This window comes from Nannospalax galili, unplaced genomic scaffold (assembly GCF_000622305.1).
Source record: "Nannospalax galili isolate Female #2095 unplaced genomic scaffold, S.galili_v1.0 scaffold384, whole genome shotgun sequence".
Lineage (NCBI taxonomy): Eukaryota > Metazoa > Chordata > Mammalia > Rodentia > Spalacidae > Nannospalax > Nannospalax galili.
This window is the reverse complement of record NW_008352648.1, coordinates 114,133-127,837: the sequence shown is the minus strand read 5'-3', so window position 1 is coordinate 127,837 and position 13,705 is coordinate 114,133. Positions and strand designations below refer to the sequence as shown.

The window sequence follows — 13,705 nt, the reverse complement described above, 5'->3', positions numbered from 1 at the left end:
GGCCCCGCCGCCGCAGCCGCCGCCGCGAACGGGCTGCTGCACAACGGCTTCCACCCGCCACCCGAGCAGCCGCCGCTCGTCTGCAGTCGCGGCCGCGACCCGGCGCTCGCACGCCTCCCGGTCCTGTCGGAGCTGCAGCCGCAGCCGCAGCCGCCGCTCGCCCAGCATGACTCCCCGGCCAAGAAATGCCGGCTGCGGAGGAGGATGGACTCCGGGAGGAAGAATAGGCCGCGTAAGTCCCGCCGGGAGGGGAGCGGCGGCGCTCGGTGCGCCAAGGTGCCCGCGGCCGAAGGACCACAGAGGGCCACTCGGGACTGCTGCCTCCCCTGGGGAGTCCAGCAACCAGAGATCGCTGCCCGAGCCTGCCCCTGCTTAGTCCTGTCCACCTACTGGGCCGATCGGACTCCAGCTTTAACTGGTCCTTCGGCCACGGTGGATGAAAGGCGAACGCACTGCCGGCCCTTCTTAGTGGTCGCAGGGAAAATGCACCCGAGTGAGCTTTGGGTAGGGTCCGGAGCTGCGGCTGGAGCGGCTGGAGCGCCCAGGCTCACTTCTCCCTCCTTCGAGCGCATCTTTTGGGGCTTGCAGTGCAGGCGACCGGCTTGCCCTTTGAATCGCAGAGTAACCGCCAGAATCTTGGGCCCATTGGCAAGCTTAAGTTTGGAGGCGTGGAGTTTGACAGTCCCCCAAATCACAGCCTATTAAACACTGTTCCTACATAGCCAATGAGGTGGCTTGTTTAGCGGGAAACACCCACTGATACCATGTGGGCCGGAACTATATAGACCAATGAGGACTGGAGGTGGATTTTTTTTTTTCCCCCGGGGAGGGAGTAGCGTTAAGTGTAATTGTACTGCGCTGACTGCGTTGTTTCACAATCACGCTAGTATATATAATGGTAGATTGTAAAGGGTGCCTCCCACTGGACGTTCTGCGATGTCAGTTTGTAGGTCGAGTTCAGGACTGTTTTTTCTTATCTGAGCCTAACCTCATTCAACTGGTTGCCTCTGTGTGTCTTTAATGAAGCTCATAAATGGCAAAAAACAAAGTAAGTAGAATGCAGGGTGTTAATTGATCGCATTCAAACATGCACTTTTTGCATGTAAACTACTGTTTGGTGTTGGGAAATTATTAGATTGGTTTTGAATTTCTGTAAAGGTTTGATATTCGGCAGACAAATTCCTTCACCCTTATTTGTTTATAATTTTTATTTTTTAAATAGTTTTCGTAGCTTTTCTGCAATGAATTAGTTTCTAAAACTTTGGAAAATGCTTTAACATGACTGGGTGAATCCAGTGCTTAGATTTTGTGGGTCTGAAATGCTAAGGTTTTGTGTGGAACTTTGGAATTGCACAGCAGTTTTTATTTGGCCGTGGTTGTAAGAAAGTTATGTAGTAACTGAATTTTACTTTTTATACGTCTTATAAAATTATTTTATTTTATTATTTTATTTTATTTTTATACATATGATTATTAATTTGTTTTACTTCTTTGAAACCACATTGTAGCTGTTTCTCCTATCTGCATTAAAAACTGGAGTTTTCAATGAAAATAGCAAGATTATAAAGAAAGAGAACTAGGGAGGAATGGTGGCACAGGTTTGTAATCCCAGCACTAGGGAGGCTGTCAGGAGAATCTTCAGCTGGAAACCAACCTAAGCTATATAGTGAGTTGGGTCCGGGGAGGAGGGTGAGAGAGATTGAGATAGATAGAGAGATGGGGGAGGGAGAGAAAGAGAAGAGAGACATGAGAGACACAGAATTGGTAATTTGAGTAGTCTTTTTTTTTTTTTTTCTTTTGGTGATTTTTACATTTATGTATGTACTGTGGGTGTGTGGGTTTGTGCATGCCACAGAGATTTAAGGAGGTCAGAGAACAATGTGCAGGACTTGATTCTGCCCTTCCACCATGTATGTTCCAGGGATCAAACTCGGGTCATTGAACTCAGGTGGTCAGGTCCTCAGGCTTGGAGGCAAGGGCCCTTATCAAGCTATCTCTTCTCTCTTTTGGTGTTTTTGAGACAGGTTAGTATATGGCCCAGGCTGGTCGATAATTCCTAGCTCAGCCTCCCAAGTGCTAGGATCACAAGCATGCACCATCAAGCGCTACTCTATACTTAAAATACTTTTTTGAGGGATTGAAAAATACAGTCTCTGACAATAATTTGAAGAAAGAGAAATGCTAACCTGAGCCTTAACTGTGCATAAAAACTCATAGGAATTATTTTAAAACAAAAGAAAATGTAACTACTTGCCTGTGTGCTTTGTGTCAGAAGTTAAAAGACTTGTATTTCTTACAAAAATAAAAACTTAATTCTTTTAAGTTATTTATAAATTATTTATTTTGATTTCTTGAGACAGAATTTCAAGTAATTCAGGCTGGCCTCAAACTCCCTGTGTAGCCAAGGATGACCTTGTAATCCAGCACCTGGGAGGTGGAGATAGGGGGAGCCAGGAATTCTAGATCATCCCAATCTATGTTGTCATTTCAGGGCTAGCCTAGAATATATGAGGCCCTGTCTTAACACCAAAAATGTTTATGAACTGGCAAGATGGCTCAGCAGTTTAGAGCCCTTGCTGCTCTTCTAGAGCATCTGAGTTCAGTTTTGAACTCTAGAGAAACCAACGCCCTCTTCTGGCTTCCTCAGGTATCTACAAACACATAGCACAGACACACACAGACACACACACACACAGAGAGAGAGAGAGAGAGAGAGAGAGAGAGAGAGAGAGAGAGAGAGAGACAGACAGACATAGAAAGTATGTTGTACTGGGGGAGAGAGAGAGAGAGAGAAGAGAGAGAGAGAGAGAGAGAGAGAGAGAGAGAGAGAGACAGACAGACATATACAAATAAATAAGAAATAAAAATAAATCTTAGAAAAAAGGTTTGAAACTGATCTCACATTACGGAGGCAATCTAATCTAGAAATCAAATCAGGAGCCTGGAGGAATAGCACAGTGTCAGGGCAAATGTTCAGCATTCAAAAGTCCCCAACACCCCAACACCCTCTAAAAATCATATCAGTTGCCTGTTGATTTTATTAAGTAAGGAAACGAGAATGTTGTCCCATTTAATTTTCATCTAATCTGTTTTTCTCTTTATTCATCATTGGAAGCCTTTTCTAAGACTAACATCTCACTGAGTTTCCTTAGTTATTTTGCCTGCCTCTGCTACTTAGTAGTCATGACCTCAACAAAGCTGCTAGCTCTCTTGAAATACTGGGGTTTGGGTAGGTGATCTGCAAGTGTCGTTCCTTGTACCTGCAGAATTCCGTATTTCAGAGCCAACAGGTGTTCCTTTGTCACCTTTACACTAGTTATCCAGCCTGCCACATGAGTGAGCATTTAATTTATTTAATTTGTGTATTTGTGTGTGTGTGTGTGTGTATGTGTGTGTGTGTGTGTGCTGGGTATTGAAACTAGGGCCTCCCACATGCCGAACACATGCTATACCACTGAGCTGCTCTTAAGCCCCATGCTTGTCTCCCCTGACCCCTTATACTGAGTATCTTGTGTTACTGCCTTTCCGATTAAGTTGGAAGTCTGATTAAATTGATTTTTTTTCCTCATATACTTTGCAAGGGAGGAGCGTGAACATATGATTGATGTCACAGGGACAAATGCTACACATGATGTCACTATCTCACTGGGGGTGGCTGTTTCCATCTCTGCATTTTTGGCAAAAGACTTTCAGTGATTCTTCATAAAATTTCAACAGTAGGTTCCGCTGGTCTGCTCTGTTACACTGGTTTTATGTTTGTGCCCGACAACTCTCTGATATATTTTATTATAGTTAATAGGTAGTTAATACTTGTTGCCTGCTTTATTTCCAGCATTATGCTAAAAATATTCCTGGTGTGAGTCTATTTAATATACACACATACATGGATCAGAAAGTATGTTCACTTGGAAAAGGTGAGGAACGCTTGCTAATGTAAGGGGGAAGTAATGCCTCCCATACCCACTTCCACCCCCTGTGGTGCTGATTCTGTGAAACCATCTAAGAAGCACCCTTGATGCTCAGCTCATTTGCAAATGCTTGGAAACTAATAGTCCTAAGGTACTGTGAATGCCTAGCTGTTGAAAATGGTAGAAATTCACTCCCTGCCTGATCAGAGCCAGTACTCAACCTTAGTGTTTAAGGGTAAATAAAATGGAGGTGATCTATGGTCATGTGGGGTTTATGGGATGATGTCATGAGAACATGTGACCTTGCTGATTACTGCCGCACTAACACTGTCCACTGTGAATTCACAGGACAAGGCAAAACACATGTGCCTTAGACTGACTTTCTCAGAAGGAAAAAAAATACAGGCCTAAGTAAAAAAGACTAAAAAGTTTTATTTGGCTAGCTATAACACTCCCACACTTGCTTTTTTCCTACAAAAATGTATGAAAACGTAGTCATGGTTCTATTACTTAGAAAACAACTGTTTCCAGTATGGCATTTGGACTGGGGAGATGGCTCAGTGGGTAAAGGTACTTGCCACCAAGGCTTATGGCCTGAGTTAGATCCCTGGGACTCACATGGTAGAAGGAGAGAACCAACTCCTGCCAAGTTGTCCTCTGATCTCCACACAAAAACTGTGGTACATGTGTACCCATATGCACGCACACAAAAATAAATAAATAGGTTAATATTATGTGTGGCATTTGGGGGCTGGGGTCATGGGTCAGTTGGTAGAGTGCTTGCCTAAACATACATGAAACCCTGCATACAATACTGCATAAGTTGGGGATCCTGTGCCTGTCATCCAGCACTTAGGAGGTGGAAGCAAGAGGATCAGAAGTTCAAGGTTATAACAAAAAGTTTGAGGCTAGCCTCTAATACAGGAAACAGTGTCTCAATAAAATTTTAATTTTTAATTTTTATTTTTTCTGTTTTGAGACTGGCTGTTTCTGTAGCTGAGGCTGAGTTCAAATTCAAGACTTACTTCAGCCTCAGGAGTTCTGGGATTCCAGATGTGCCACATCAGCTATGTGTGCCACATTTTAAGAGTAATTTTGAATGTTACTAAATTCAGATTTGGATGACTTTGGATTTGAGACAGGATCTCACACTGTAACCCAGGCTGTCTGTAAGTCACTGCACAGCCCAAGATGACCTGGAATTCATGCCAGTTCTCCTGTGTCAGCCTTCTAAGTGCTGGGATTATAGGTATGTGCTACTATGCCTCACTTAATAATTTTGTTAATTTGTTGTTTCTTTCTTGTTTGAGACAGGATTTCAGTATCCCAGGTTGAAGGTGACTTCAATCTCACCTAATATCTGAGGATGTTCTTGAACTTCTGATCTTCCTGATTCTGCCTCTTAAGGGGTGGGATTATAGGCATGTACCACTGGGCCTCAGTTTTATTCAGTGCTAACAATTGAACCCAGGGCTTTGTGCACACTAGGCAAGCACTCTACCAACTGAGCTATATCTCTACCCATTGGCAACATTAAAGAAATTGTTATTGTTTGTATGTGAGTACATGATGTGGGGAGGGCACATGTGCCATGATGTGTGTGTGGAGGTCAGAGGACAGCTTTATGGGGTTGGGTCTCTTCTCCCACCTTTACATGGGCTCTGAGGATGGAACTCACTCAGGTCATCAGACTTGCACAGCCAGCGCCTTTACCCTCTGAGCCATCTATCACACATCCCCAATTGATAACATTTAAAAATTTGAATGTTTTAGTCTAAAAATTTTGGTCCTCGTGTGTGTGTGTGTGTGTGTGTGTGTGTGTCTGTCTGTCTGTCCCAGAGGAGGAAATTGGGAGCCCTTTATTGCTGACTGCCTTACTCTCTTGAGATAGGGCCTCTCATTGATCCTGAGGTTTGTCATTTCTTGGCTAGACTGGTGGCCAGCAAGCCCTATTAATTCTTCCATCTCTGCCCCTCCTCCCTTCATTGCTGGGGTTACAGGCATGGGCAGCCACATGGGTGTTGGGGATCCAAACCAACAAGCACTGTTCCCACTAAGTCATTTTCCTAGCCCAGCAACCCAGTATAAATATTTTCTTATGGCATTTAAATATCATTATTAATGGCTGTATCATATTCCCAATATTCCATTATACGGATGTACCATAATTTATTTACCCTATCTCGAAGTGCACACATGCACACCTTCACACAATCAGCATAATAGCTATTCATAAAACATTTGTATTGGATTAGATATTTAAGTAATGTAAAGCTGACTTAAAGTATATCAGAGGAAGTTCAGTTAAATGCAAATACTATGTCATTTTTTTTTTTTTTAATAGAGCATCCACAGACTTTAGTACCCTCAGGGTACTAAAGAGGGAGGGTCCTAAAACCAATCCTCCATGGGTAAGAGTAATATAATACTTTTTGGGGGAAAGAAAAAATGACACAAAGTAGTGTATTTAAGTGTGTGTGTGTGTGTGTGTGTGTGTGTGTGTTAGGCAGATGTGGTGATACATGTCCATGATCATAGCACTTAAGAGGCAGAGCAGCAGTAAGATTTCAAGATTGAACCCAGCTTGGTATATGCAGTGAGTTCCAGGCCAGCCTAGGCTACATGGGAGACTTTGTCTTAAAAAATAATAATTTAGAGAAGAAAGGAAAAGAAGAGGAATTCTAGGAATTTTAGATATAAAGGATATTTTTAGATAAGCCACAGCACTAGTGGAGAGAGAAAGAAAATCTGAAGGAGGTAACTGAACACCCAGTGCTACAGCATTGCTATCTGAGCACCTTCTAATGGGCTGAAGCGTACCTGCTACCCTTCTATCCACTGCATGGCAACAGGTAGGAGTGACAGGTGACTCACGCTAGTGGCCTTGTGGGACATTCTGATTTCTTACTTCATTCACAGAACATTCTGGTAGCAGAAAATGGGCAAATTATTTATGTATTAACATGGGTACAAACTTGAATAAACCTAAATCTATTATCAGTTTTAGGTACAGGCATGAAAGTCTAAGGCTTTCACTTTAAAAATATTGAGATATTAAGCTTTGGGCTTGTCCTAAGCTTTGGTAAAGCCCGTGAACTTTACCCTTGAATCAGGCCAACTAGAAAGGACAGCATTAGAAGAAAAAATAGGGAGAATTTTCTGGATGTATCTGCATGGAGTAGGGATATATCTGCCTTTCTTTCCTTCTTTAGTAATAGTCAGTTATTCTAGGTAGACAGGAAATACTGCAAATTCAAGAAAATACTGAAATGTAAAGCAGGAGCATGCTCTAGGGCATACACACTTCTGGGGCTTAGTCAAGTCCCCATGTTTGTCTTTCTTTTTTCCTCCCTCCCCTTCCCTCCCCCTCCCTCCCTCCCTCCCTCCCTTCCTCTCTTCCTTTCCTTAAGACAAGGTTTCATAGCCCAGGCTGGCCTAGAACCCCTTTTATAGTTCAGACTGGTCTTGAACTTGTGATCCTCCAGCCTTAGCTTCCTAAGTGCTGTCATTACAAGTATGTACCACTATGTCCAGCTTCAGGTTTGTCAATTTTCAATACACATTAAGTTGGAGATCAAGATCTAAGGCCTACAGCCGGGTGTGGTGGTGCACACCTTTAATCCCAGCACTCAGGCAGAGGCAGGCAGATCTCTGTGAGACTGAGGCCAGCCTGATGTACATAGTGAGTTCCAGGCCATCTGGGGCTACAGAAAGACCCTGTCTCAAAAAGAAAACAAAAAGATTTAAAAAGAAAAAAAAGAAAAAAAAAAAAAAAATTTAAAAAAAAAAAAAAAAAAAAAAAAAAAAAAAAGGCCTACAGCAAGATGGCTCAGTGGGTAAAAGCTCTTGTGAATAAAGATCAGGATTCTCAGGGCTGGAGAGATGGCTCAGTGGTTAAGAGCACTGACTGATCTTGCAGAGGACCTGGGTTCAATTCCTAGCTCCCACATGGCAGCCACGAACTATCCTTAACTCCAGTTAGAGGGGAATCTGAAGCCCTCTTCTGACCTCTGCAGCATTGCATGACACAGGTGCACTCACATACATGTAGGCAATACACAACACACACACACACACACACACACACACACACACAAATCAGGCTTCTCTTAAACACAGGAACACCTCTTTTTTCCCAAAAGACCCAACCCACAAGCATTGCTTTTCCCAGCTAAAAAAGAACAGTAAGTAAATTTCACCATTAATATAGTGTTTATTTGTTTTGTGTGGTAACCAGAGATAGAAATAGTGCAGTTAATTCTTAACATGTGGGACATTTAACAAGTGAGTAAAATAAAGCCTGTTGTGGTTTTGGAGAGCGTGTGTATCCCCAGCGGAAGTGTTAATTTTAACTGGCAGATCTTTCTTTTTGTTTTTTGATACTCCAGCTCAAATTTTCATATATGAAGGGTGTGTGTGTGTGTGTGTGTGTGTGTGTGTGTTACAAATTATCTGTTGTGCTTGATGATTCATACATGTAATCCCAGCAGTAGGGAGGCTAAACCAGGAGGCTTGCCCTGAGTTCAGTGCCAACCTGGGCTACTAAGAGACACTGTCTCAAGAAAATAAACCAGACCAAACTAGATCAAAACCCAAAGACAGCTGGAGAAATGGTTCAGTCCTTAAGAGCATTTGCTGTTCTTCCAGAGGACCCAGGTTTGATTCCCAGCACCCACATGGAAGCTAACAACCTTCTGTAGCTCCAGTTTCAGGGGATTTGACACTCCCCTGGCCTCTGCAGGCATTGCATGAACATGGTGCACTTACATACGTGCAAGCGAAACACTCATACACATAAAATAAAAATAAATAAAAAACTAAAAAAACCCAAACAAAACAAAATAACTTTTTTGTTTCAGTACTGAGGATTGAACCCCAGTGCCTTCTACATTCTAGGCTAGCACTCTACCAACCCTTTTTGTTTATTGTTATATTTAATTATATGTGCCTTAGCTTTAATGTGTGTGCCAGTATTTATCTACCTTGGAATGACAATATTCTAAATCAGATATGGAAACGGTTTAGTGTACTCAGTATGGCATACAGAATTTCTGAGTAAACTTTTTATTTTAGATAGTGCAGCTGTCAGGCTTGGTATCTTGTTACTTAATTTATTACATCTTTTAGATGCCTTGAATTGTGTGTGTATTTATGAATATGTCTTTCTCCTTGGGAATGTATTTCATGGCAGCAGATGAGTCAAAAGGGCACAAGAATATTATTGTTTAGGGATGACTACATTAAAATAATGATGTGGGTCTCTAATAGGTTTCTCTATCATTTGGGAAGAAGGTGGAGAAACTCGTGACAGTGGTGAACACCTGCAGTCTAGCCTAGCTCAGGTGGCTTCATGAGAGGGACCTGTGTACCCGTTGTCCCACATTTGCTTTGACAAAAGCACGTGCACAGCCTCCATTTTTTTGGTGAGGAGAATCTCAGAGAAGTGAACTGGCCTGCCTGAGACCTGGAGGTAGTGATCGGCAAGGCCAAAATTTAAACCCAAGACTATCTCCCTTGCCAGCCGGCTGTCTTTTCTACCACTGTAAGCCTACCATTTACATTGGGAAATAAGAAATGTGTTCTGTAAAACTTTCAGAAAACATCTATGCAGTCTATACAGCTTTGGCAGTAAAGTTTATTCATGTGTCTGTGGAAGTAACAAGTCAACATTAAGCAAAGCACTTTATATGGTCTGTTTTATTGACTACTCTTGGTACCTTGTAAGATGGGGGACTCCATTGTCTACAGATAAACTAAAGACTCAGGATTTTGACTCTGCTGGGCAGGAACCTAGTGGGGTCCCAGGAGGTAAGTGATCTGTAGTGAAAAGAGCTTTGGAAACATCAGATCCAGATTCAAACTGTCATTCCTCTGCTTACTAGCAGTGTAGCCTTAGGTGAGATCCAAGCTTCTCGGAGCCTCGCTTGCTAGTATGGATAATGGCATCCACAGCTGGAGAGAGGAACAAATATGTGTGTATAAAGTGTACATTTACACTAGGAATATTTTGAGGCCTGGGTTGTCAGAGTATTCGCGATCCCTTCTTACGTCACCTCCTGAAAGGAGGATTCCCACATGCTCTTTGATGTTTCTAGAAGCAGGATATATGGCCAGTCACAAGCTTTATGTTGAGTGATATGTTTATAGATTCCTCCATAGCAACTCCCAAGATCAAGCACGCCTGCCTTGTTCAAGAGTGATGTTGGCAATGTAGTAAATAAGAGGACTGCTCTGTTTAACATACTAATTCTGTGTCAGGACAAAGTTCTCTTTTTAATTTTTAAGCTATATTTTCGGTTACATTTATTTATTTATCTGTGTGTTTGTGTGTGTGTGTGTGTGTGTGTGTGTGTGTGCGTGTGTGCGTGCATGTACAGGTGGAGGTTAGAGCACAGCCTGTGGAAGCTTGTTTTCTCCTTCCATCACAGGGCTTCTAGGGATTCAGGTTGTCAGCCTTAGCAGCACATGCCTTTACCCACTGAGCCATCTTGCCAGCCCCAACAAAGTTTTTTTTTAAATTTTTATGTGTATGCATGTATTGCCTGCATATAGGTAAGTGCACTCATGTCACGCAATGCCCACGGAAGACAGAAGAGGCTGTCGGATCCCCTGGGACTGGTGTTACAGACAGTTGTTAGCTGCCATGTGGGTGCTGGGATTCGAACCCGGGTCTTCTGCAAGAACAGCTAGTGTTCTTAACTGTTGAGCCATCTCTCCAGCCCCAAAGTTATTTTTTTAAAAAGGAAGTATCCTTTGATCTTAACTGGTTTCTCAGCCTTTGAGTGAAGCAGATAAGCATAGAGGAGATGAAAAGGATTAGATGAGGACATTTCCTTTCTTAAGAACCATATGAATTGAAGAAGACTTCAGAACAGCTGCAGCTAGTCCTTGGGTCATGTTTTAACCTATTCTCCTGGAACTGAAAAGGTGGCCTTGCAAATTTTGTTCTGGCAGATGATGAATGAGACGGCCTTTAGCACTAGCACATGGGCCTACTGGTACTCTGGCCTTGACTCCAGGGAATCCAAGCTGCAAGAACTTTAGATACAGGAAGAGTGTATCTGCATGAACCTCTGCAAATTGCCAGCCTGGCAGTGCCAGTTACTTGAAGTCCTTTGGGCCTCTGGACAAACAACCCCTTTGTTCCCCAAGGTTGACTATCCAGGGGCAAAAGAGGCAAGGGTGGATTTAGTCGACATCAAGCCTAATATGAGTAAGCAGTATATTGAGGCTTCCCACAAAATGCAGGCATTCAATAAATGTTAGCAGTTATTGGTGGTTACATAGATGTTCTATGTCAAAATCTGCCTCCTCTCCCATGACTTCTTCCCTGTGTTCTTTGATCAAACAATGTTTCCAATCAATCTTCTATTTGACCAGCCCATTAGATATTTTAAGATAGCTATATTATCTTAACTCTTCCCCTGGATCCTTATTCTCTAAAGAACTAAGACCTATCTGTACTGGTGTTTGCCAGACTCCCACTCACCATTCAGTGTGGGTTGCATTTGGTTCCTGGCAAGTATTAACCCAAGATCCAGGGAAAGCTTCTTGGTTTTGCTGTAAAGGGGATTGAGAGGGTACTGACCTTGGTGACTTTGAACTCAGATTTAATGATTCCAGTGGGACTCATAGGAATTAATCAATTTCGATTCCTTTGGGGCAGGCACTGTACTAGGCCATGGATGTGACTTCCGGTTTCATGAGACTCCAGGCTGGAATGTAATCTGAAGCAGTTGCTTGGCAGTCCCAAAAGTCACCAAAGTCTCAAGTGTGTGCCTGAAGATCTGAGTGTTAGTTGAGTCTGTTTACTATTCGTACTTCTCATACTTCTCCAGCTGCCTGTTTTTTGTTTGTTTTTTGTTTTTGTTTGTTTGGTTTGGTTTTATGTCTTTTGAGACAGGGTCTCACTTTGTAGTCTCAGGTAGCCTGGAACTTTCTATGTCGACCATCCCAGACTGGGCTCAATCTCACTGCAATCCTACCTCTGGTTCCTTAGTGCTGACTGAGATCAGAGGTGTGCTCCACCATACCCCACACCCTACGTTTTTTATTTTATTTTATGTATATTAGTTTTGTTTTTTTGGACAGGATCTCCCTAGTCCCAACCTGCCTGGAACTCACTGTGTAGACCAGGCTGGCCTCAGTCTCACAGAGATCTGCCTGCCTCTGCCTCCTGACTGCTGGGATTAAAGGTATGTACCACCATGCCCGGGGTTATTTTTGTTTTTTGAGACAAGGTCTTGTTATGTTGTCCAGGCTGCCCTTGAACTCTAGCTCCTCCAGCGTCAACCACCCACATAGCTTCAATTATAGATGCACACCATCCGCCATTGCATCTGCTTCCAACTACTTTTATCCCATGAAAATGTTTAAAGTCGGGGTGGTGACAACTCAGTACTGGGGAGCTGATCCAGGAGGACCAGAAGTTTGATATCAACTGGGGCTACAAAGCAACACTGTCTTGACAAGCAAAAAACCAACCAACCAAACAAACAAACAAACAAAAATAGGTAAAAGTAGAAAAATAAGCTGGGCGTGGTGGCACATGCCTTTAATCCCAGCACTCGGGAGGCAGAGGCAGGTGGATCTCTGTGAGTTCAAGGCCAGCCTGGTCTACATAGTGAGTTCCAGGACAGCTGGAGTTAAAGGGGGCCCCTGTGCAAAAAAAAAAAAAAGTAGAAAAGTAAGCTTGGCCAAGAAGATAAAGATATTATCTATCTTTGGGGCTCGTCTTTTTCCTTTTGCAAAAAACTTTTCATTTTTATTTATATTTTACTTTTGAGACAGGGTCTCTTGTAGCTCGGACCGGCCTCAAACTCTCCTGGTAACTGAGTGCTGGAATCACAGGGATACACCACCCCTGGTGCATGCTAGACAAACACTCTAGCAACTGAGCTACATCCCCAACCCCTTGCAGAAAGCTTTTACTATGAGAAAGGTACAAATGAGATTTATTCTTTGAGGTGACCATATATTTCATCAGCACTTTTGAATAGCACTTGGTGTACCATTATTCATTATTAATTAAGCCATGACCACAAGATAAATTGGGATTATCCCAAGCAAATCAAGAGTTTCAGTGGTTAGTGCTAAAGGCAGCTCAGACTTGCAGTAGTATCTGAATGTGCACTTCTTTGTATCTTTGCATTCAGTATGTTTGGCTGTGATTATATAATTTACACCATGAAAATTGGCAACACGGTTTTGTTTTTTGTTTGTTTGTTTGTTTGTTTGTTATGTTTGGGGCTGGGCAATTTCCAGGAAGCCAGTTGTTACCCATTTATCAGCACACCAGTAATGGGAACACAGATCTTCGTAGAAGAGACAGAGAAAAATCCTAGAGGGCATCAGTAGTAGTAGCTGAATTTCTGAAACATTTGATGTAGAGAACCAGAGGAAAGGTCAGTAATTTTTTTTTTTAAATGTGTATAAGTGTATTGCCTGCATGTATGTAAGTGCACCATATCATGCAGTGCCCACAGAGGTCAGAAGAAGGTGTTGGATTGCTTGAACTGGAGTTACAGACGGTTGTTAGCTGCCATGTGGGTGCTGGGAATCAAACCCTGGCCCTCTGCAAGAACAGCCAGTACTCTAACCAGTGAACCATTTCTTCAACCCCCTTTTTGTTTTATTTTGTTTTTGTTTGTTTGTTTTGAGATAAGGTCTTTTGAGATAAGTACAGACTGGCCTCAAACTAGCTATGTAAACTAGGCTGGCCTTGAACAGGATGTAATTCTTTTACCCCAGCCTCCTGGGATTACTATACCTGGTAGAGGGATCTTTTTTTCTTTTTC

General features: G+C 42.7%; 1 protein-coding gene across 1 annotated transcript in view; it reads left to right on the top strand.

The window, feature by feature from the left end:
• Window positions 1–863: 863 nt before the first annotated feature.
• Pank1 (pantothenate kinase 1) overlaps window positions 864–13,705 on the top strand; it is a 92,686-nt gene continuing 79,844 nt past the window's right edge. The window contains exon 1 of the mRNA XM_008849591.3: window positions 864–1,048. Coding sequence (XP_008847813.1) covers window positions 1,021–1,048 — 28 coding nt within the window. The 5' untranslated portion in view covers window positions 864–1,020. The remainder of the gene's footprint in view (window positions 1,049–13,705) is intronic.